Raw genomic sequence first — 18,917 nt, 5'->3', positions numbered from 1 at the left:
AGTGCCAGATGATTCTAGAAACGATGCCTACCTGTAAATCCAATGCTGCTTGCACAATGGAGACAAATAGAGGGCTATATTCCCAATGTTACTTGGAATTGGATATTGGTTACAATAGCTAGCTACACTGAACACAGCACACAGAGATAATATTATTTGTAATGAAGACCATTGAAACAAACCCCATTTGTTTTACCTATTGAAAATGACAACTGATTGAAGAAGATATTGTTGTGCGATGTGCAACATATATATTTAAGTAAATATGCCTCGCAGGACTAACATAAAGTTTTAATGATCAGAAACGCAGTGAACGAAGCAATGTTCCAAAGCAACAAGTAAGCTCATTGCGTGCGTGCGTTTTGCCTGAATGTTAGTTATGTAACTTGCAAATGTGAAAAAAATGAGGTAAGTAAAACTTCGAGTAGCAATCTGTGCACATTAACTCTGGATATGAATTTTCTTTTTTTTTAAAAAAAAGATGGAATAATACTACTACTGTAGCTGACTAATGAGATTTAACCAAGGTGCAGTGAGCGTGATATTGTGTATTTATCAGCATGATTTATTTGAATTGAAATTCCTATGGAGTGGTGGGTAGGAAGAATCATCGGAGATGCCGGATGCCATTTGGATGCACACACGCACGGAGTTAGGGTGTCCATTGCTCCCGCACCCACTGACCACCCTTAATTATTGAAGCACAACTTTTGTTAATAAAATAAAAAACTAGATTAACCTAGAAGGAACTAGCTAAGTGGCTTTATATTATAAGAAGAAACTAGACTCCTAAATCCATCTTGACGGGTGGATGGGTGGATGGTCTAGGGCTCGCTCTAGGCATACATACAGGAAAAAAATTATGTGGGGACGATCCTCATAGTCCTCCGTGTGAGGACCCATCCCGGATCTTTACCACGTGGACACCCTCAACTACAGTAGTAGTATTATTCCATCTTCTTCTTCTTTTTAAACAAAAGAAAATTCATATCTAGAGTTAATGTGCACAGATTGCTACTCAAAGTTTTACTTACCTCATTTTTTTCACATTTGCAAGTTACATAACTAAAACCTATTCAGGCAAAACGCATGCACGCAATGAGCTTACTTGTTGCTTTGGAACATTGCTTCGTTCACTGCGTTTCTGATCATTTATACTTTATGTTAGTCCTGCTAGGCATATTTATTTAAATATATATGTTGCGCATCGCACAACAATATCTTCTTCGATCAGTTGTCATTTTCAATAGGTAAAACAAATGGGGTTTGTTTCAATGGTCTTCATTACAAATAATATTACCTCTGTGTGCTGTGTTCAGTGTAGCTAGCTATTGTAACCAATATCCAATTCCAAGTAACATTGGGAATATAGCCTTCTATTTGTCTCCATTGTGCAAGCAGCGTTGGAGTTACAGGTAGGCATCGTTTCTAGAATCATCTGGCACTTGCATACACATTTTTTTAGGGGGCACTTGCATACAGTACTTTGACAAAGTCTCTTCTCTTCATTGATGTATCAACCAAAATCTACAGCATTACACCACAACCATTGATCAAAATGGCCACCACCCCAGATGAACTTTTCGTGGAGGGTCTCACTGAGATGTCACCACAGTCACCATCTGTCTTCCTTGACGTGTTTTCGCCGAAGCCTGATGACAGAAGTGAGGGCTGCCACCATGTCCCTAGTGACATGATGCTCCCCTACATCTCACGCATGCTCATGGAGGATGACATTGATGACAAGCCTGCTGATCACCCTGCGCTACTCCAGGTGCAGCAACCCTTTGCTCAAATCCTCTCCTCCCCTTCATTTGGCTCTAATCATGGTGACACAGAAGGAGCCAATGATTTGTTGCAAGATAGCAGTGGTGATGAGAGGACACTCCACCTGGCCTTATCCAAGGGTACATTTGCGGTGGGGGCGTTCTTGAAGGGCATGAAAGAGGCCAATATGCTCTTGCCCATAGCTAATAATGGCTTCAGAAGGGATGAGCTGGTGAATCAAATGGTCAGCGAAAGCAGCAATCATAGTGGGGCCAGGAAGAGGTATGCTAGAGATGACCATATAGAGGAGGGGGAGGCAAGAAGGACCAGCAAATCTCTGATGAGGATCAAGGAGCCTAAGGATATTTGTGCCCATGAGATGTTAGACGATATGATGTTACGTGGCACTGAGCCATGCATCATCAGATGCATGGAGAAGCTTCGCATTGCCATGGCCAATGGGACAGAGAAGACCACCAGGAAGGGCAGTAGGAATGCGGTGGCGAAGAACGTAGTCGACATACGCACAAAGTTGATCCTCTGTGCGCAGGCGGTGGCAGCAAACGACGACATGACAGCGAGTGAGCTACTGAAGCAGATCAAGCGACATGCATCAGAAACTGGGGATGTCACACAACGGCTAGCTCAATGTTTTGCAAAGGGGCTGGAGGCACGGCTAGTAGGCATGGGGAGCCAGGTTTGGCAGCTGCGCACGGCGGATCGCCTGCGGCCGACCGTAGAGTTCCTCAAGGCGCACAACCTCCTCACGGCTGCCTGCAGCTTCAACAGGGTGGTGCTCCTTTTTTCCACAATGACCATCTTGCAGGCCATGGTGGGGAAGGGAAGGCTACACATTGTTGACTATGGTATGCATCACGGGTTCCATTGGGCAGACTTGCTCCGCTTGCTGGCGAGTAGAGAAGGCGGCACGCCAAAGGTGAAGATCACCGCCATAGGCCATCCAGATCTCAGGCCATGTTCAATTGAGCAAATTGAGGAGACAGGGTACCGTCTCAGCAAGTGTGCCCATGAGTTTGGCGTGCCATTCAATTTCTATGCTATTAGGAAGAAGTGGGAGGAAGTTTCCATCGAGGACTTGAACACAGATGCGGGTGAGGTGCTCATCGTGAACGACCACCTTAACTTCAACACATTGATGGATGAGAGCATATTCTTTGCTGACCCAAGCCCCAAAAATATTGTCTTGCATAACATAAGGAAGATGAGGCCAGCTGTCTTCATCCAGAGCATTGTGAATAGTTCGTACGGTGCCTCCTACTTGTCGCGATTTCGAGAGGTGGTGTTCTATTTCTCGGCAATATTTGACATGTTTGATGCAACCATCCCACGGGATAGTAAGTGTCGAGTGGTGCTAGAGCAAGATTTATTTGGATGTTTTGCACTGAATGCCATTGCCTGCGAGGGTACTGACAGGATAAATCGCCCTGAGAAGTATAAACAGTGGCATGCGAGAAACCAGAGGGCGGGTCTGAGGCAGCTGCCACTGAAACCATCCATTGTTAACGCATTGAAGGACGAGGTCATGAGGTGCTATCATAGGGACTTTTTGATCTGTGAAGATGGCCAATGGCTACTGCATGGGTGGATGGGACGCATCCTTTTTGCCCAGTCGACATGGGTAGCAGACGACACCTCTTAGGAATTACTAAGGGCTGGGGCTACGACTGTCTATGAAAAAAGATTATATTTTGTTATGTCTTGCCCATTGGTCATGATTTCGATGAGTTCATGCAATTCATACCTCGGAGGGAAGATGGGTTGTTTAATTAGTGATTCAGTATGTCTCATCCTATGGATTATTACATATGTTTATATTTAGCTGCCAATTGCTCATGTACATGTTAGGATGTTCAGTTTTGGCCGTGAACTATGAAAAGAAATAAAAATGATCATAGTTAGTTAACAAGATTTTTTCAATATGGTGGTGCTCTTCAGAAGTGGTTGTTCATGTGAATCCATTGAGCTCAATGAAACTGCTGTTGCACAAGCTATTCAGAGTTGATGAATTTATTTCTTGAAGCTGTGCATGTTCCATATGCTTTAATTTATTTCCTTTTTCTCCTTAAAGTTTCCCCATTCAGAAATCAAAACAAAATAATGTGGACACTGACAAATGGAAGCTAGATGCCTATTTTCAAGCCTTTGCTTTTATCACTATATATGTATGTTTCTGATCACAAACCGATGGCACCATACCTAGCTAATAAGACAGACATTAAAATGGACAGGCCTATGACAGTTGCCACTAAAACCAAAGATTGCGTGCAAGGTGACTTAAGGACAAGGGGTGAAGACATACCACACCTTGGCGAATGCTCTCTGGGGACGGATGCATGGGAAATGGCTCCTAAATAAAAGGATGAATTGTTTAAGCAGCACGGACGACTTGCGAAGCAACTTATCGAGTCAGCATGACTCTGATTACTAGAGAGTAAAGAGAAGCATGGAGCATGCCCAAAGTTATTCAACTATGCCGTGAGATAGTTCAGAAAGTTGGCAAGCTTGTATTAGGTGCTAAATAGTCAAAATTGTTCACGACTTGAAAATGATTTGCCAAAATCTTTGAAAGTTAAAATAAAATATATAATGCGATAAGCTAGGAACCAGTAATTTCTTTTTCTCGTGGTGGCGGTGTGTGTTGTGCCATGCATGATGTGAACCCTAATTGTCTATGGTCTGATGTTGGAGTCACGCATCGAGCACCTGACTGTAGTGCCAAAAATGAGTGCGGCGTCACCTCTGTCTGTCCCTCACATGCATTATATTGTCACTGACCCCAAGAGCGAAGAAGATACCATCTAGCTTTTTTTTAGATTAAGGAACATAGTATCCGGCCTCGGATCATTCACAGGTGGATGTCTATAATCAAAGATACCATCTAGCTAGTAGCACTTGTAGAAGTACACATATAATAGGCTTAGATCTCTCATTGTATGCAACTAGGACTCATATAACTCTTTGTACCTTGTCCTACCTGGACATTGCTTTCTAGGACTATATAATGAAATCACCGGCACCCTGATTGGGTTAAGCCGTTTCAGCATATTTCACATTTTATAAGAGCCACCTCCTCCTAAATACATCTAGCTAGAAATTAGCATTTTTTTTCTCTCGACGATCTACATGGCTTCGACGAGTTCGGCTTCCATGACTTTCAACATCCCGGTTTCTAAGAAACTCACCCGGGCAAATTTCCTGGTGTGGCGAGCCTAGGTGATGCCTGCCGTGCGAGGTGCGCGGCTTGGCTCTTCGGTGCAACCTGCGCCTATGGGATTCTTGATGGCTCTTCGGTGCAACCTGCGCCCATGATTACTGTCTAGAAACCTGACACCATGGAAGAACAAGTGGAAAATCCCACCTATGTGCAATGGATTGCACAAGATCAACAAGTATTGTTCTATCTTCTGTCGTCCATGACTAAAGAGATTCTAGTTCAAGTCTCTTCACTAGAGCATGCGTCGGATGTTTGGAAAGATATTACGGACATGTTCTCCTCTCAATCAAAGTCGTGCATTCTTCAGATCAAGTCTCAACTTTCCAGGGAGAAGAAAGGAGATCAATCCGCGTCGGCTTATTATACTAAGATGAAAGGGCTTGCCGATGAGATGGCTGTTGCAGGCAAGAAGCTCGACGATGATGATGTCATTGATTATATTTTGAACGGGTTAGATGCTGACTATAACCCGTTTGTATCATCTATGTCCATCAAGGATAATGTAAGCTTGAGTGATCTATATGGTCAATTGCTTTCCTATGAGGCTCGCCTGCTCCAACAGAATCAAGATGGTGGACGCTTTTACTCCTCGACCAACACTGTCTCTCGCTGTCGGGTCGTGGAAGTGGCTGTGGTCGCATGTAGCATATAGCATGCCCAAAATTATTCAACTATGCCGTGAGATAGTTCGGAAAATTGGCAAGTTGTATTAGGTGCTAAATAGTTAAAATTATTCATAATTTGAAAAGGACTTGCCAAAAGCTTTGCAAGTTAAAGTAAAATATATGATCCGATAAGCTACGAACCAGCAATTTCTTTTTCTTGTGGTGGTGGTGGTTTGTGCTATGCCATGCATGTGATCCCTAATTAATTGGCTATGGCCTCATATTGGATCCATGGAACAATGGACTGTAATAAGTGTGTTCATCCACGCTATCATCAATGGATCATACGGTGAAAACTACCAGAAACAAAAAAAAAAGACAAATATATGCATGGATGTGCCAAGATGTCACAAATAGTGGAAGCAGACAGGAACAAATGTAGTTGCCTATTCCGGCCCATAGCTGCCTGCATGGTCTTCCATGCTCGCTGGTCTCTCTTGCCAGATTTCTCTTCTGAATCAATCAGCTTCAGGAGCTTTAGTTTCAGAGAGCCTACCATCAGGAGTAGCAACTGCTTCAGCACGCTTAAGCTTCCTCCTCTTCTTCTTGAAGATGGAAGTAGCTTGGTTGGTAGCAGCCTCCAGATATCCAGGAGAGTCTACACAGGTCGCTGCATCATGAGAGGGGATATGGTTCCAGATTCCTCATATTCCTAAAATGCAACAAACGTTTGCTTGATGCTTCCATTTCCTTTCAGTTTCAGTTGGGCTACGTACACGTCACTTGGCTGGCCAAACAATAATGAGATAGTAGATGCGAGAAACAAGAGGTTATAATAATTAATTTCGGGGATGTGTCGCTTATTTATAAATACCAAGGGTGTGCTTCAACAATTAAGAGGCCGGGTGTTGGTGGGCTATAAAAAAAAAACCTGCACTGGCAGTCGTAATGGTGGCTGAGGTGGCGAGTTCGCTCCTACCACGCCATTGTGGTGGCGTTCCATCACCCAAAATCTTTCGAGATCTTTCTTTCACAGAAAATTTGATGCCCTTGGACGCTGCCTGTGCCCTGCATCCCACGCTATACAGAGAAGTCACATACTCTTGTCGCAGGCCAGGATCGGGCCAGGGCAAGCGGCAAAATCTGGAGCGACTTGCCCGAGCCTGAGATGCAAATTGCGACTTGCGAGCAATGACACACACACGTTTCACGGCTGCCGCTCTTCACAAAACACCGAGGTTTTCTCCGCGAGCCTCACACTCTCCGCGAACCCTCTGTCCCAGGGCCACAAGTCACCAAGGGCGACTACCATAGGATGATAGGAAAGCCTGAGAAACCAGTGCACCTCCACAAGATTCAAAGGACAGTCTAGTTCGTAAGTGGCGATCAGGTTAGGCTCGTGCGCAGCCCAAAGAGTTGACGTAGTTCCAGATACCTCCTATTTCTAAGTTATAACGGACGCAGCATGCCATTGCATCTTGCTTTCACATAGCCGGCCGGCTAACGAGATAGCAGAAGAAACAAGAGGCTAGGTTGAGCAGCACGAATGTGACCTCGATCTATTTATATTAACTGCGATTGTAACATTATGTGGCCCGTCCCGTCCTATATATAGTATAGAAATTATATGCAGGCCGGTAGTGTTTGGTTTCTGACCCTGCTCGTGGTGTCAATAATGCAAGCTACCATTTTCTGGCATGGCCATGAGAAGAGAGCAAGTTGTAGCCTTGTAGGCAAGGCACCTGAACTCCATGCTCGTTAGCTCATGCACGAGAGCTTGCAAGATTGCTGGGTGCATTGGCGTACACGTGTTGTTTGTAGTGTGATAGCATCAACATCATATTTCCGGTTGAGTAGTGCTTGCTGCTGGAGATGATCTTGTGTTAAGAAATACACATTCAGCAATTCCCCACGTATGCTCTAGCTAGCTTTGATCAATATTTACACAATACAAGTGTGTAAAGCTTAAGCATGTCATTATGTTTCTCTATATCAATGATCATGTATGAGGCATTTCATTTTCATGTCAGCCACCTTACGTATGCAACACTAGTGGGAAGACATTAACTACAATAATTGTGTGCATGTTTAAATTTAGTTACATCAGTTAAAGGATAAATTGTGACCACTTCATGCACCACCATCTAATTAACCAACGACTGTAATTCAGAGGTGTAAGCAAGTGTGAACTTTTTTCCCCTTCGAAACAGGTAGTTTTATTTGTTGTAATTACTAATTAGTATACATATGGGGATCATTTTCCTCCGCCAGTTGTAATTGTGTCACTGCGGTCCATTTAAAGATAAGCACTCCATGCCATCAGTGTCCAAACGGGTCTGTTTGCTTGATCATGGCGCTTGTATCACCAAGTACAGATGCCTGCAGCGGTAATCATCCATGGCTGCGCATGCGTGACAATAAAAGCCACAAGATTCAGAGTTGGGAGGCAGAGTAAATTTCAGTTGTCTTGGAAACCATATTTACTGTTCATTAAACAATAAATATTGCAAGAGCTAATTGTAGGAGAGCAATTAGTTAAGCACGCAAGCACCACTCAATGCAAACTCATGGATTTCATCTTGAAAAAATGGATGCGATGGAACAGAGTGAAGGACGATGCAACTGCTAGCGAAAGAGCACGCTCGTGCATTATTGGTCAGCAGCCGAATAGGAAAACAGCTCAGGAGTTTTGCAGGAGCTGAGAACAAGTTACACGGTCATGCGCACTGCAGCCACACGTCCGTTCTCGCACAAAACTACCGCCGTTGGCGCCGCCTCGCGCACGCCACGAACCCTCTGTGCCACAGGCCAGAAATCGTTGGTTCTTTAGTGGCCATCAGCTTAGGTTTGTGAGCAGACTGATCTGGTGACCTAGTTCCAGATACCTCCTATTTCTAAGTTATAACAGACGCATGCAGGACATCATGCTTTCAGCTGGATAGCATTACGTGACCTCTCTATTTATATTGAGTGCCATGGTTGTATCGAACATGGCCTCACTAAACTATAGTTTGTGATTTTGATGATTGAGTGATAACATAGTTATTGGAACTAATGCTTTGTCTAGCATGTACCTTGTAGGTTTTTTAGTCCTAAAAATGCAAACCAAATCATAGCAAGGTTCAAATGATGGTATTCTTGACATCCAAGTCATGATATTCGAGTGACCAAGCCATAATATCTAGAATTATTCTATGGTATTGAAGCATCCAAATGATAGAAAAAATCTAGAGACGAATCTTTGGTGCTTGCATTGTTTCGCTGCCCTACCTGAAAAGCGTTGGAGCAAGCGTTAGAGTAATTGGTACGCTGCGGAGAAAATCAGACAAAGTCAACCATCGGATGTTCCTGTCACACCCGGTTTCTGGATAAAACCGAATGCATCGCATATGTGTGCCAGGATCCGTTCTCACACATATGTTGACATCATCAGTGAATACATCAAAGACAGTGCTCAAAAATGTACATAAACCAGTAGAAACTTTATTACACTCAGCGTGATAGACACGAAGGTCTTTAATCGTTCACCGATAACTTAACACGCACACACACAGCGCAGCTTCTCCACAAGCTTGACTGGTGAACGCCTGACTAGAACTCCTCGAAGTCATCGAAGAACTCCACGTCGTCGCAAGCTTCTGAACAGCGTTTGGGCAAGGGTGAGTACACTTATGGTTGGTACTCAGCAAGTGGGGGAAACATGCAAGGCTCACAAGGAATGGCTCAAGGCTTTAAGCGGTTAGCATTTTAGTTGGTCGAATTTTATTAGTAGCACCTAATTACTAAGTGTAAGTTTATACCAACCCAATTAAGCATATAACATTAACATTAACCCAAAAGTAAAGGTAACACAGTTTATTCTCATCTTTAAGTTCAATTATCATGTGAGGGTCTAAGCCGCTCTTAACCGTGAGCACGGCTGATATATCAGTTTTTACTCTGCAGAGGTCGTACACTTTACCCACAACTCGTGATCCCCCGTGTCGCCCGGGTTTGCAAAGCCCTTAAACACTTCCTTTGGTGAGTGGCTGGGGGGTCCACTACGAAGCCTTTACAAAGACACGCAGGTAACTGGTAGCCCGCTAGAGTTTTAGTAGCGATGCGGACCACAACCCGTTAATGAGACAGCACCTTAGCGAAGGCTACTGCTCCGGATCGTGCACCCAACACCTTCCCCCTCCTTGCCCTTTCAGTAAAGCCACCAGCTAACCACATGCCTAATTATTCGGCTAAGATCAGAGCCATGTGATGTTATGGTTGTACTGTTTTCTTGGGTGGTTCTCCATGTTCCGATTAAAACAAGTGTTCTTGCAAATAAACAGGTATAGCAACATAAATAAAGCATGATTAACATCTTTCATGATTAGAACATTACCAACCCAAATTAAGCGACTAGCAAGTCTACCCAACATGATTAAACATGTTTTCAAGGAATACGGATTAAAACTAGGTAAGTCCTTAATAGGCATTCCCGTCAAACTTATGCACATACAAGAAATAAATAAAGTGTTTAATCATGATATTATTGGGACAAAAAGAACATGCAGGGGGAGAAGGCCACTTGCCTTCCTCGACAAACTGGGAGTACTCTTCTTCGAACGATGGCTGCTCTTGGACTTGCTCCTCCGTGAACGTCACGTCGTCTACATGATCACACAAGGTAAACAAACAAAGAATAAGTAAAACAGTACAACAAACATATGCAAAGGTTTACAATAAACTCCTAAAACTAACGTTCATACAGAGACGATCGCGTGAGCATGAGAATCGCTGAAATCGGATTTAAAACGATGAAGATATGAGATAAACAAGTTTCAGGGGCTAAAACAGAATTAACTATATACTTCAGGGGCTAGCAAGGAATTTTAGAAAGATATACTAAACAGTACATGCGAAAGCAGAGAAACATAGGGTTAGATCTACAAGATGACATGTCTCGGTTAAAATAAAAGAATACAGGAACTTCAGGGGCTTCTCTGGAAGATTTACAAGACACAAGAATGAAAAGAAGAAATATTAGATAGGCCAGGGGGTAGATCAGAAAATGGCCTTATCATCTTCTACCTCTTGGCAGAGGCACGACAAGGGTGCGGCGCACCACCGGTGGCGCATGGCTTGCCTCGCCGACACTCGGCGCGGCGGGGAGGGGAACCGGTGTAGGCGAGGGGGAAGAGAGAGGCGCGCAAAGAGGAAACCTCACCATCGGCGGTGAGTTGGAGGAAGCAGGTGCTCGGGTGGCGTACATGAAGTTTCGGGCGGCGGCGTGGCTTGGGCGGCAGCGCGGCGGTGCGAGAGAGAGGCAGGTGGATAGCAAAACGGAAAGAGGAACTCCGTGCGAGGTCGATGGCGACCTTTATAGGCCCCGGGAAGGAGCGGAAGGGGTTCCCGGGAGAGATCGAGAGCCGGCCGGCCATTAATGGCCTTGAAGCTTTGTGCGGCCGTTTCCAGGGAGAGGAAAAGAGGGGGTGGCAGTTTGAGGCTGGGAGTAGGGGAGAGGAGACGGCGCGAGGTCGTGGAGGGGCTTGGGAGGCCAAGAGACGCCGGGAGGCGAGGGGGCCGAAGGGGCCGGCGGCGCACGGGCGGGCGCCGTGCGTGCGCTCGTCCTGGCGCTCCGTGCGCCTGGAGGTAGGGGATGGAGGAGGTAGGCCGGTTGGGCCAGTTTGGGCCGGCTGGTGGAGGAAAGGAGGGAGGTGGCGGCCTAGAGAAAAAAGAAGGGAGCTGGGCCGGCGCAAGGAGAAAAGAGGGGGGGAAATGGAGATGGGCCGGCAGGGAAAGGGCCCATGCGGCTGGAAGGGGGAAGGGAGAAAAAAAACGTCCTGCGAGTTGAAAGAGAGAGAGGAGGGATTTCGGTCCAAGGAGAGGAAAGAGAGATGGAGGGTTTTGAAAATTTAAATAGAGTTGAAGTTTTCAAAATCAAATTCAAATTCTTTTGAAATTCAAAAGCAAGCATTCAAACAAAAGCCAAAATAAAAGAGAAAACAAAAACTCTACCAAGCACTTATTGCTTCTAAAATTATTTCAAGTGCTCTTTAATTACTTAAGACCGTAATTTAATTAAAGTAATTTATTTAATCCTTAGAGCACGAAAAACTAGACCGAGTTGCTTACATTATTTTCATGATGGAATTTTGGATGTTACAGTTCCGATGGCCACTTTTCTAGTAGCGTTAGACGAATTATGAGGGACAGGTTTGGAAGACAGAGAAAACTCTATAGCACCAGATGATCCGATGGTATGCACAAAAGGAGCATCGGACAAATCATATTTTCTTTAATCCTTTATAGAAGGTTTTGGCTAGAATGCCTTCAGCACCGGATGATCCGACGGCACCATCGGAGAAAGCGTCGGATCAATGACGTCAGGGGGATCCAACGGTTATGTGACGTGAGCAGTGGCACTGGATGATTCGATGGGGGCATCAGATAAAGCGTCTGATAAATTTCTAAGGAATTTGGGTGCGGGGAGTCCAACAGCTAGTTGTACCGGATGTTTTGTTGCAAGCTAAAAATAGACTATTGGAACATCCGATGGTATCTTTTTTTTACTAGTCGTTGGAGCAACGGCTCTTTGAGCCCTTGGGGCTACTTATACCCCACCACTCGCCCATTTGGAGTTGTTGGAGTATCCAGGGATGCATTGAAGATCAAGACTCATCAATAACACATCCATGCCACCAAAAGTGCTTAAGTGATACATGAAAGTTTTACTACAAGCTTAGGAGAGTGATTAGTGCTGGGATAGGCCTAGAGAGGAGTGAGTGCAAAGTGTGCCAACCTTGTGATCAGGTTCTAGAATGAACCACCGCTGTACAAGAGGTGTGCCGGCACCTTGGAGCCTTGGTGGCTCGCCGGCAAGTCTTCGACCCTTGTGCGGGGGATGTGGAGACCCCCTTCCTTCATGAAGAAGCTCCTTAGTGGAAACGATATCAAGGTGACCGAGGAACTTGGTGTGTGCCTTAGTGGTCGAGCCTCTGGGCAAGTCAAGGGGTGCCTTGGGAAAGACTTGGTAACCGGGAAGCAATACCCTTGTGTGAGTACTTCAACAACGTAGACTAGTGGTGACTTAGTGCATACCGATACCATGAAAAAAATTCTTGTGTCAAGAGTTTGTTTCCTCTCATCCCCTTCTTACGTTTCCGCATTTCATACTTGTAACTTGTGTGCCTTTACTTTCCTAGAGTAGTATCTTGATAGGATTAGCTATAAGTTGCAAAACTTGTTTTGGATGAGCGTTTCACACTAGATCAACCATAGATTGCATACTTAGAAAGTATGATCTAGTTTATATTTTGATGAAAAATAGTGGAAGTCATAGGTTAAGTTTTTAACACCCCTCCCCCTCTTATAGTACTAGCACCGATTCCTTGCAATCGTAACATTATAATGTGGACCCGTCCTACCCAATATACAGTACAAATGATATGTTTGCATCTAGTGGTGTTGATTTCCTATTCCTGCTCGCGGTATCAATAATGCAAGCTACCATTTTCTGGCATGGCCATGAGAAGAGAGCAAGTTGTAGGCAGAGCGGGTACGAAGCAAAGAGATAGTCTTCATCTTCACGGACGCCGGCTCAGAATGGGCAGCCCGGGGCGTTGAGGGTGCCATGCCGGTGGAGGAGCTAGCTCACGGGTGCGCGTTCGGCCATGGCGGCGAATCCAGAAGAAGATCACCTTCTTGGGGGTGTAGCAGTCCCAATTTAGGGGGGACATCAGCAGCCACCAACACCTGACCGGAGCGCGGCGTAGAAGGCCCCCTGAACTCCTGAAGCCAGCACTCGTCGTGCCGGGGCTGCAGGGAGACATCCCGCAGAGCGCCGTTCAGCAGTGCCAGGTCAGACTGGGCGGCGGCAGTGAGGCGCGGTTGGAGACCGGAGGCGAGGAGGCCTCCAGCGGCCACCACCTCCGCAACCATGGTGCTGAGGTCGAGGCGGTGGGAATAGAGCGCGGGGAGGATGTCGCGGAGCACACCCTCCTCTGACCACATGTCGTGCCAGAGCGAGGTGGTCTTCCCGTCCGTCCCCGAGCACCACCATCGTCAGAGCCCTGTACTCCAGGATCAGCTTCTTGATGGAGCGTCTTCCTCGGCCCGGCCTTCATCATACCAATCGCACCATGGGTTTCTCTGACCGGCGAACATCCATGGCTGCAGGGATTTAGTGTTCCAGATGGCTCTCATTTCCAATGCGTTATGTTGTGCCTTCCAATTCCAAACTAGTAGTTTCTCACAGTTATTGCTCTATATCTATAGCTGGTTTGGAGGCCACCGATTCACAGACCTCAACATTTCCATTTCCTAAGAAATATACGGGGATATCAGGAAAGAAGACTCTGTCCCCCCATATAACAAGGGCCATGCTTAAAGCTTTGAATAAAGCGATCCTTTCGTCCTGTGCATATCTGAACTTTTGGTTAGACAGTGAATTTGGTAGGTCAGTAGGTGCTTGATGATTGGCTCGGCTCCTGAAGGTAAGGATTCTGTCTCTAGCTATTCTGAAGTTGATCAGAGTGCCAAGCTTTCTAAAGCAGTCAGTTATGGGAGAGGCTGACGCCTGATGGGTCAGGAAGCCCAACAAGGACTTCAGTGGGCCGTAATGGACATGATGGTTTTGTAGGCCGTAATGGACAAGCAAGACGATTTGCTTTTAAATTTTAATTACACCAGTTAAAGGATCATTCAGAGGTGTAAGCAAGTGTGAATTTTTTCCCTTTGAAACAGGTAGTTTTATAGGTTGTAATTAGTATACATATATGGGGGTTTTCGTCTATGCTAACTCCTAGATGTAATTGTGTCACTTTGGTCCGCTTAAAGTTAATACTCCATGCCATGACTTTTTAGTGCCCACACAGGTCACTTAGCTGGATCATGGCTTCTTTATCCCCAGGTAGAGATGCCTGTATAGCGGCGCTAGCCGTAATCATCCATGGCTGCGCATGTGTGACACAGAGTCACTGACACGTTGTGTTGATCCGCTCCATCCTCTAGACAAGCTCCAAGCTCCGTCAACAATTGGGCTCTTCTGCATCTTCAAGTGGCACCAGAGGTCGGTGGAGGGGATTCGCCTTGCTTCCACCCCGGCCTTTTGAAATAAACTTGTGCTTGTTCTTCCGTAACACCAGCATAGAAAAGTACCCGAGTTCCTCAGGCTCATGTTGTACCAATTGGTGCTTGCAATAGTGCAGATGATTTAGTAGCTAGCATAAGGATAGCCAAGATTAAGAAGAGGAGGTACCGAGCGATAAGGTTCCTGCATAAAATTCAATTTTCAACTAAATTTTGAAAATTTTATCATTGCCATTCACGTGTGCTTTATGCACTCAAGGTTGATATTGCACTCTGCTTTCCGTTAACCCCCATACATACGGATCGGAAGATCTCATTAGACTTCATTATGGGATTCAATGGTCACATTCAGTCTTGAAATGTTGAAAAAAAATTTCGGATGATATGTGTGGCCTGTAGAGTCACAAGTCAGTAAGTAAATGTATTTTGTTGCTTGACATAATGTTCATACTACATTACTACGTGTAACAGGCCAGTCCGCCCCTTCTGTTAATTGACTACCAACACTTTCAATAACATACATTAACAAATCTATTTGATGTCAATCCAATGGATAATTGCATCTCGTAGCATGCATGGTACGGTTCCGAAATGGACAGAAATCTGTTCCACAACTTCTCTGAAAACAGGAATCGAAGCACTTCCAGATGAGTTTTGGGGTTTAAACAATCGAATTTGGGGGTCAAACCACCCAACAGAAAGAGGATCCTCCTTAATAAAATGATTTCACTTCTAGTATTTGTTACATTGACTTTCGACTAATCACTATTCCATCGCTAGTTTTTAATGGGCACAGTTTGATATGACCCTCCAAAATCATTCTTTGACCAAAATTAGTCCAGCAATATGTGAACAATGTACCAGAAAATTGATACCATTGGATTTGTAACACATTTTTTTGCCCAATGATCTACAGAAAATGAATGGGGGCGAAGTACATAGCAATTTTGACAATGACATCCTTGGTCTTCCAGCACAAGATTTCTGGCTTGTTGTACATAAACAAATATTTTGCAGGGTGGCAATGAGGTCGGGCTCTGTCGTCCCGTCCATTTTTGTAGCAATTCATACAAAATTGTAGGTGATGTAGTTCCAGATGCCTCCTATTCCCATTGCTCTACTACGTCATCCTTCCATCTCTCACCTCTAAGCAATGCCATGGCTTCTGGTTCTTCCTACTGCTGGTTCAAACGGTGGGTACGTGTTTTGTTTCAGGCAACTAGCTAGCCACACCTAGTTAAGGCTAGCTGAAGATAAGAGGATGTCAGGGGAAGGATCCTATTTTGTAGTAGTCAGAGAAGACCACAATACAAATTCATTTCGTGTGTACAAACGTGGATGGTACAATGACTGACGACAAGAAGGTCCATGCATGTCTCCAACAATAAGTGCTGAGATAGATCTGGTGTTGGAAAAAAAATGGAACCTAGCTATTTGCATGACAAGCTGGCCCCTTCATCTCATTCATCAGCAACTCGCCATGTATGCTCTAGCTACCTCTATCCCATCTTCTGAAGGGCCGAAAGGGAGATCAGAGGGGTGAATGGGAGCCTTTAAAAAAATTCTCAACGAGAACAAGACCTATATCCCAATCACAACCTCAAAGCACACTGCGCGTTCTATCGTCAAGATGACACAAGTCAAAAGCTCATCCTAGGAACGATAAGAGACTCGCAAAATACAGCGGAAATATAGTATGAATCGACTTCATCAAGTTTGCACACATGAGACAAAGCAAAGACCCTACTAACCACTTACTGAACTAGGCATGGAAGGATTAGCAATAAACTACGTAAGATTAGTAAGATGAACCACTAAACAAGTAGCTAAATAAGGTATCACAGATTAATCAGCTAAGTGAAGGAATTAACAGAGAACTAATCATTGCATGGAATTAGCAAGAGACAAAGGAAAAGCTCACTGGTCCGCACGGCCTGCTTCACACCTGGACAAGTGCTATTGGGCTGCGTGCCCCTGCTACTTCCTGTCGGCCCACCTGACCTTGCTAGGCCTGCCTCACGTGAAAGGCCTGCTTGGCCTGTGAAGCGAGCGGCCTGCTGGGCTGCTGGCCACTGAGCTGGGCCATCGCTGGCCTGCGTAGTGCACGCGGCCTGGTGCTGGCCTGCCTGGGCCGAGTCCCTGGCCAGGCACACAACGCACCAGTTGCGCTGCTGTGCTGCAGACGGCCCACGAAGCACCCGCTGAGCACGCACCCGTCCGAGGCTTCTGCGATCGATTCCCTGCACGAGAGAAGCAACGAAGAACAGGAAGAACTCGCAGAACATACCCTAACTTCAAGTCACAACATCTCCTTCCATACTCCGTAGATCAAGATGAAACTTGAGATAAGGAAGCAATACCATAAGGGCAAATAGATCCATGAAACAAATCCTGAAAAGCTCAAGTATTCATCACTAATCTTGGAGAAAACCGAAACCATAACTCAAACAACACGATTTGGAAAAAACTCAAAATCAAACCGAATTCGTGAGAGATTTGGAGGGGATCATATTAAAGATGCTCCCTATGGTTCTAGCAACATTTCCTCTTAACCATTCTCACAAAATTCGGGCTCAAACATTCTCACAAGATTCGAGCTCAAACATGAAGAATGAAAATTCCCAAAAATAACTCCGAAAAAATAGCGAAAAAGAAAAATGCTCGGGAATCAAAGATTTAGCACGATTTGAGACAACAATCAAAGCTAAATCACGAGAATATCTTCTTTACAAGATGAGGACTAGCCTCCTCCCTTCATCCACCCACTAAAGATGAAGAAATCAAGAGAAAAGAGCAATCACCCTCTCATGTCTCTCTCTCTTCTCTCACTAAGCACATGACTAGCCTCTAAGCAAGATGATAATGAGTTGCTAAGCAAAGAGGTGCTGAAATAACCAGCCCCCATCCCTGTATATAGTTCGGGACGAATGACCATACTACCCCTAACACTATAACTAGGATAATTGCCCACGCAGGGGCATTTTGGTCCAAGTTTTTATCCACGCATCGGACGGACACGCCGCCTTCACGACTTTGCTTTGTCTCGACGCAAGCTTCGGATGACGCCACGTGCCCTCCTTCTCGAAGCTCCGGCCGCACTGGGCTCGCCCCTGGTTTTGAGGTCCAAACCGGGAAACCTGACTGCGCGGTGGCTTTGAGGCCCAAACTACCCAAACCGTCCATCTTTGCTTGGCCGCCACACAACCTCCTCGATGTCGACGCGTGTCCGGCCTCCACCAAGCCTTCCGCTCGACTCGACCGATGCCGTCTCCATCCCGTCATATCCTCTCGCCGTTCCTGCCCCATGTGGACCACCCATGACTTCACCCAGACTCCTCAGGTCCATCGGTCCACCAGGTTGAAATAAACTTCTGGCTGTTGTACTGTCTCTCTAGGATGGCAAAGTAGCCGAGTTCCTTAGACTGATGATGAACCTATGGGTGCTTGCATTAGTGTAGAGGATGTAGTCCCAGATGCCTCCTATTCTCAACACACGCCGACGCCGTGCTTCCAACTCCAAGCTTACAATTGTTGTGTTGGTTTCATGCTTCTACGCAGCTAACTCGAGACTAGCAATTGTTCCACGGTATGAGAGGATATGACAAGAAGACTAGCAGTTTGCACAAGGATAGCAAACACAAATGACATATTATTAGCACTAGCAGAAAAAGCAACATATAACGCCAGTTTAGAACCCTTTTCTATATTTGCGGATTCCAACTCGACTATAGGTTCCCGTATATAGAAATAATGGCTATTTATAACGAACCGTACGTGATATCCATTTGCAATTTCGGTAGTCAACGAGCTAAATGCAACGTACAAACGGGATTACTACAGTCAAACAGACTGGAACAAACTTAACTTCACAAGGTTTGCACACGTACGCAGTATTATTACAGCACATTCATCACATATCGAGGCAGCGTTCATCACAAATATTAAACTCAGAGAATCGGTTGCAATGCTGCTTCTTTTCCTGTTTGGATGAAGTAATGTTAAATTCAGAGAAAAGAATGATTTCGACTCATCACTATTCGATCGTTAGTTTTTAATGGGCACAGTTATTAGTCTAGCAATATGTGAACAATGTACCAGAAAATTGATGCCATTCGATTTGTAATACATTCTCTGATGACGATGCATGCAACTGCTAGCAAAAGTGTATGCTCGTGGATTGGCCAACAGCAGCGATGTTGAGGATCTCCAAAATTGCACCGTCGCGATGAACCGGAGTTTCGCACAAG

General features: G+C 45.2%; 1 protein-coding gene and 1 non-coding gene across 2 annotated transcripts; both read left to right on the top strand.

The window, feature by feature from the left end:
- Positions 1 to 2,103: 2,103 nt before the first annotated feature.
- On the top strand, positions 2,104 to 3,427 carry LOC117864878 (scarecrow-like protein 9). Its single transcript, XM_034748949.2, has one exon. It carries the CDS (start codon positions 2,108 to 2,110, stop codon positions 3,425 to 3,427), a length of 1,320 nt encoding a protein of 439 aa, XP_034604840.2. The 5' UTR covers positions 2,104 to 2,107.
- A 1,984-nt stretch (positions 3,428 to 5,411) lies between these two features.
- LOC117866012 (small nucleolar RNA Z247) lies at positions 5,412 to 5,547 on the top strand. Its single transcript, XR_004642713.1, has one exon. It is a non-coding gene; the product is annotated as a small nucleolar RNA Z247 (small nucleolar RNA).
- Positions 5,548 to 18,917: the final 13,370 nt, after the last annotated feature.

This window comes from Setaria viridis, chromosome 7 (genome assembly GCF_005286985.2).
Source record: "Setaria viridis chromosome 7, Setaria_viridis_v4.0, whole genome shotgun sequence".
Classification (NCBI taxonomy): domain Eukaryota; kingdom Viridiplantae; phylum Streptophyta; class Magnoliopsida; order Poales; family Poaceae; genus Setaria; species Setaria viridis.
This window is presented reverse-complemented; position numbering and strand designations above follow the sequence as displayed.

Excerpts from the sequence above, each read along its gene's own strand:
- LOC117864878 (XM_034748949.2), top strand. The coding sequence starts at position 2,108 with ATGAGGATCAAGGAGCCTAAGGATATTTGTGCCCATGAGATGTTAGAC.